Source organism: Dreissena polymorpha, chromosome 11 (genome assembly GCF_020536995.1).
Source record: "Dreissena polymorpha isolate Duluth1 chromosome 11, UMN_Dpol_1.0, whole genome shotgun sequence".
NCBI lineage: Eukaryota > Metazoa > Mollusca > Bivalvia > Myida > Dreissenidae > Dreissena > Dreissena polymorpha.
This window is the reverse complement of record NC_068365.1, coordinates 17,136,285-17,142,840: the sequence shown is the minus strand read 5'-3', so window position 1 is coordinate 17,142,840 and position 6,556 is coordinate 17,136,285. Positions and strand designations below refer to the sequence as shown.

The 6,556-nt window shown below is 37.4% G+C and overlaps 1 protein-coding gene and 1 long non-coding RNA gene across 2 annotated transcripts; both read right to left on the bottom strand.

Annotated features, from left to right (window-relative positions):
* Positions 1-375: 375 nt before the first annotated feature.
* On the bottom strand, positions 376-1,708 carry LOC127851056 (uncharacterized). Its single transcript, XR_008035636.1, has 2 exons — positions 1,489-1,708; positions 376-1,436 (listed from the first exon to the last, which is right to left on the bottom strand). It is a non-coding gene; the product is annotated as an uncharacterized LOC127851056 (long non-coding RNA).
* Positions 1,709-1,751: 43 nt separating this feature from the next.
* Positions 1,752-4,749, bottom strand: LOC127851039 (zinc transporter ZIP3-like). Its single transcript, XM_052384496.1, has one exon. It carries the CDS (start codon positions 4,568-4,570, stop codon positions 3,518-3,520), a length of 1,053 nt encoding a protein of 350 aa, XP_052240456.1. The 5' UTR covers positions 4,571-4,749; the 3' UTR covers positions 1,752-3,517.
* Between the last annotated feature and the right edge of the window lie 1,807 nt (positions 4,750-6,556).

Genomic DNA, 6,556 nt, shown 5'->3' with positions numbered 1-6,556 from the left:
CTCATCTGGATCCAAACTGTTTGCAAAGCCCTTTAAAATTCGGTTCCAGCACTGAAAGAGTACATGTGTTTGCCATTATTTATTTATTCATTAATTTTGCAAGTTGCTATGCTAATTAATCTACATGTTCTGATAGCAGTGATTTGCCTGATCTGATCGATATAATTTGAATTTACAAAGATTGTGTATACATTCTAAGAAAACCATGTCATTGCAACTGTAAAAAGTTCTTTGACGTTTATCGAGCTTATTCACGCTTTTCCCCAAAGTGTTCATAAAGTAGACTAGTTAAAGACGAATAGAAGAAATCAGATATTCGATTCATTTATCGTGGCTAGGAGTTCATATTATTAACAAAGATATAACAATACAAAGAAGATTTAACGTTTAATTTTACTAACATGCAACCTGATCACATTATAAACATACATATATTATATTAACACATCGTTACGCCTCTCAACAAGATTTTAATTGTGTAATTAAACGTACTGACTATTCGACGTGAACATTAATTTTACTTTGAATTCAACAATAAACGTATTTGCAACTGAACCGAATATAGTGTCAGATTCCGACTATCACACATTACATGCATTACGTGCATTACAACTTAGTGTAACTGACACGACAATCGCATATTAAGCGATGGTGTGCATTACAACACAGATACGCCTATCATACATTCAGCAACGTCGTAGATTACCATGCAGCTATATACACGACACTCACATTACAATATAGTTTCACGTACACGACGATCACATATTAAGGCATGGCGGACATAAAACGAAGCATCAGATACACGACTATCTCACATTAAGCAATGGCGCAAATTACATCAAAGTGTCAGATACACGGCTTTCTCACATAAACCCTTGGCGCACATTATAACACAGTGTCATATACATGACAATCTCACTTTAAGGCATGGCGCACATTACAACATAGTGACAGATACATGACTATCTCACTTTAAGGCATGGTGCACACAACAACACAGTATCAGATACATGGCTATCTCACATTAAGGCATGCGCACATTACAACATAGTCTCAGATACATAACTATCTCACATAAAGGCGTGGCGCATATTACAACAGAGTGGCATATACATGACTAGTTCCCATTAAGGCGGGGAGCACATTACAACTCAGTGTCAGATACATGACTATCTCACATTTAGGCATGCCATACATTACAACACAGTGTCAGATACATGATTATCTCACATTAAGGCGTGGTGCACATTACAACACAGTGGCAGATACATGACTAGCTCATATTAAGGCGGGGCGCACATTACAACACAGTGGCAGATACATGACTATCTCACATTTAGGCATGTCATACATTACAACACAGTGTCATATACATGACTATCTCACATTAAGGCGTGGCGCACATTACAACACAGTGGCAGATACATGACTACCTCACATTAAGGCGGGGCGCAAGTTACAACGCAGTGGCAGATACATTACTACCTCACATTAAGGCGGGGCGCACGTTATAACACAGTGGCAGATACATGACTATCTCACATTAAGGCGTGGTGCACATTACAACACAGTGGCAGATACATGACTATCTCACATTAAGGCGTGGCGCACATTACAGCACAGTGGAAGATATCTCATATTAAAGGGGCTTTTCACGGATTTTGGCATGTATTGAAGTTTGTCATTAAATGCTTTATATTAATAAATTTAATTGTATTAATTGTACCTACAAATCACCAGTAAAAAAAAACAAGAATACAATTTAAAAAAGCAAAAAGTAACCTGCAACAGGACTCGAACCACTGACCCCTGAAGTCCTGAAGTAAAATGTCTTCTGCTTAGACCACTCGGCCATCCATGCTCATTGTATGAGAAGATGTAATTTTTACTTCATATAAGCAATCCTCGTAGTTTCGCAAAATATAACGAGAACAACAGAACTTTCCGAATTATTCAATCGTTTCGCGTTGCAACGCTTTATAATTTTCAGGTTTTCAAATCGTCAAAAGATACAAATAATGGATATTTTAGAGCATGGTTAATGTTCATTAGTACTATTTCCTCACAAATATCATAACTAAAACGAAAATTTGCGAATCTGAAACAACTTTTTTATTTTGTCAATTTACCAGAACGTGAAAAAGGCCCCTTAAAGGCGAGGCGTTCATTAAAACACAGTGGCAGATACATGAGTATCTCACATTAAGGCGTGGCGCACATTACAACACAGATCAGATACATGACTATTCCACATTAAGGCGTGGCACACATTACAACACAGTGACATATACCTGACTATCTCTCATTTAGGCATGTCATACATTACAACACAATGGCAGATACATGACTATCTCACATTTAGGCATGTCATACATTTCAACATAGTGGCAGATACATGACTATCTCACATTAAGGCATGGTGCACATAACAACACAGTGGCAGATACATGACTATCTCACATTTAGGCATGGCATACATTACAACACAGTGTCAGATACGTGACTATCTGACATTAAGGCGTTGCGCACATTACAACACAGTGGCAGATACATGACTATCTCACATTAAGGCGTGGCGCACATTACAACACAGTGTCATATACATGACTATCTCACATTAAGGCATGGCATATACTACAACACAGTCTCAGATACATGACTATCTCACATTTAGGCATTGATAGCATTACAACATAGTGTCAGATACGTCACTCACGTTAAGCAATTGCGTACATTACATTACAGTGGTTCGCCATTAACTGTATTCTAGAATCGCCTGATATATTACAAAACTATCAGGCCGAAACCTGTTTTTATGTCCCCGGTAGGGTGGCATATAGCAGTTGAACTGTCCGTCAGTCAGTCAGTCTGTCCGTCCGTCCGAAAACTTTAACATTGCCCATAACTTTTGCAATTATATTGAAGATAGCAACTTGATATTTGGTATGCATGTGTATCTCATAGAGCTGCACATGTTAAATGGTGAAAGGTCAAGGTCATCCTTCAAGGTCAAAGGTCAAATATATGGCTTCAAAGCGGCGCAGTAAGGGGCATTGTGTTTCTGACAAACACATCTCTTGTTCTCTATACATCGGTCAAAATTAGGAGGTATGTCATATTACTCGCTAAAATAGAATCACATTCAACAAATCAAACCATTAATTACCAAGACGTAGTATATTTTATACAAAGAAGCATCAAAAACAGCAAAAATTATTTAACAAATAGTAAGCGCAAGTGCACGTTACGTCATTGTATTAACACGTCAAACATCATCATAACTCCCGCTAAAATGCAGCTTAATAACTATCTTTAACAATGGGGAAGTAGAAGAAAGATAAACAGACAGAGAAGTTACTGTCCTATCGTTTATGTAACATATCATACTCGGCGCGAATAAAACAACGGCTCGACGAGCCTCGCCGTGTTTTTTTCTTAGCCTACAAATATATTACAAAAATATTACAAAACGTTGGGGCAGTAACCTGTTTCTACTGTATAAAACATTAAGGCATTACATGGTGTACATTACAGCACACAATAACGCATATCCGATTATCACAGCCTCTGCCTTCACTACTCTATTACCAAAAGAATCCGGTTGAAACTCCTTCATCAGAATCTCGAAGATCGCCACATACAGGAATGTTCCCACTGCAATGCTTTGCAACACCGCAGATACCGTTGCCATGATAACAGTTTCGCCGTTTGATGTGACAATAATGCCTAATCCGACTCCAATCGGTGAAACTAAGGACATATAGATCATTGCTGCAATAAATTTAAAGGTGCTTGTACTCTCACATAACGTGATTCCCATACTGAAGTAGATCAGAATTTTATGAAGAGAAAGAGCGGACAAAACGGACCAAACATCCTCATCTCTTTGTAGAAGTCCCAGCTCGAGTCCGTCAAAGACCATATGGATTGATAAGGCCACTAGCAGCACAATGCTGTGCAGATTTGTAATTCCTTCTGATGAAACGTTACTGGCTTCATCAATCATATGGGCGTCGCTTATTTGTTCTGTACTTGCATCCGACATTGCTTCTTTGTTTTGCGTTTTATCTGCTTGGGTGGCTTGATATAAAGCAAACTTATGACAACCATCTTCTGTCGTCATAATTGGCTTCTTTTCTAATGATTCTGTGTGTTGCCTACGATGTCGATGCTGATGGCACATCACTGCAATACTCTCTATAAACAGAATGAGCAAGAATCCAAAGCCGATTAGCAACTCAGACATCGGGTAAGACATTGTTGACATTCTTTTCATGTTTTCCATTCCTGGCATCGACATGGTATCCATGGATTCTTTCGGTGAATTTAACGCCAAGTTCATCTGCTTTTGTGCATTCGGTAAGAGTGCCAAAAGTGAAGTTGCGAGAAATACTCCACCTGAAAAGCAGTTCAGAATGGCCAAGATGTGGCGAAAGACAGATCCTGTAGCTGCCGTCTTGTAACTCTTCAAGAGACATTTGACAGTTAGAAATGGGATCACAAGTCCACTGATAATACCGATCACAAACAGTATTCCTGCTGACAAGAGCTTTCCTGTAGAAACCATTTTGGTCGTCTTGTCTTAAACATCAATGCTATCAAATTTCTTTGCTGATAAATAAGGTTTTGCATTCATTAATGACGTTATTAAATCATGTTACATTTAATTACATATTCGAGCACGTATAGTAATGCCACAAGTGCTATCCGAAGCTATTTCGTTCCTAACAATCCATCATAATTCACCAATATCTCCTGCGACAATGAGCATTCTTGACATTAAGAATAAAAACAGCTGTCGCTTCGTGAAAACCTTTATATGAAAATCTTAGGTGTCAACACATGTGTGTGACATTTGTTATAGTAGTGCACGCACACGTAGTGATATGGAATAGTCAAATGTATTCTGTATCGATACAAACTGATGCTATCGCAGTTCGTGTTCACTGTGTATATAGCGCTTAAATATGTAGATGAATTATAATACACAATTAGTGTTTTAAACCTCTAAAAGCGTATCTAGGCAAACAGACTCCTTAAAGCATTTTAACGCAAATGTGCATGTTATAACACCATATGTTGGGCCGATATACATGCTTTATATAACATATTCGCGATAGTTAGGACTATAAGTTATATCAGCATAATACACCAAACTTTATTTGCCGGTATTTTACTAAACAAATCGAATGCATGCAATTGCTTCTTCTCACAAATCGTTTGACATTAGTTGTTGACGAATATTACTGTGTAATTTTACGATAACCGGTCCAGTTATGTTTGTTATCTCAGATTATTTGAAGGACTTTTTTTTATAAAAAAAATAAATAAACAATTCTATAAAAGTAACTTGAATTTGATAATCATGTTTACCATGTAAATAATATTCGAGTAACAGTCTTATCATTATGTATATATATTTACCATACACGTGTTTCCTGATTAATTGTTACAACCTTTTAAAACGAATCATTTGTTCACCCATTCCCTGAAAAATATTTCTCTACGGTGTTCCGTTAGAACCATTCGTTGTATCGCATGATCGACCTCGGGATTAAAAGAGCGAGAATGCGAAAGAGAAACAGTGCAAATGAACGAATCACGAGATCATGAACCTAGATTATCGCGAGCTTGCATCTTCATCTAACGGTAATCCGTTAGTTCCACTCGTTGTTTCATGTTCAACGTTGTACTAAGGAGCGTAATCACAATTAATATTGGAACACGTGACCACAATAAGTGAAATCATAATGTAGCGATATCGCATCGTAATCTCTTGCTTTCAGATCGAAATCTTGTGTTATTTTCCCTTCTTTCATAGGTCAAAATGATAAAACACGAGGAAAGAACTAGATTTTAATATTATGATCTCACAACATATTATAGCCACCTCGATTCGTGTTATCGCGATCTTCGCACCATAATCTCCCCACAACGCATCATGTTTTTGCCTTTTGAATAGCAAGATTAAAAACGAAAGGACATGGTGAGAAGGCACGATCTGCAATGTACATTGAAATAAGCATATCATATACAATTTAAATGATTACTCAAATTGTACATCGTTCGATAATCATCAGCGTTAATTAACGCCATCCTTTGTGTCATGAACTACATCGAGCCATAAATCATGAACGAGACGTGCGCGAATATCACATCGGATAACGTGTTACAATGTAAAGGATCTTGTTAGAGTGAACATATTATAAAGAACAATAGACAATGTAATGTAAGGGATTAAACGTACATAAAGTAGTTCCAATTCGTATCAATAATTTTATTTGAGCTAGTTATTCACCTTCTACACACACTTATAATGACAAATAAGATTAAATACATAGCGCACAAAGAGATAAACTGCCAAACACCACCAGTGCCCTTGCCCATTTCATGTCACGAAACACATATACGATAGTTTGAATTATCTTACATAAGACATGTATACAGCCAGCGAACTATTTATCTTCATCATAATCGCTTAACCGGTCTCGCCGTCGGGAAAAAATAGGAACGACGACACATAGATCCTCCGCCAGCAAGATCTGTTGTGGCC

Excerpts from the sequence above, each read along its gene's own strand:
- LOC127851039 (XM_052384496.1), bottom strand. The coding sequence starts at position 4,570 with ATGGTTTCTACAGGAAAGCTCTTGTCAGCAGGAATACTGTTTGTGATC.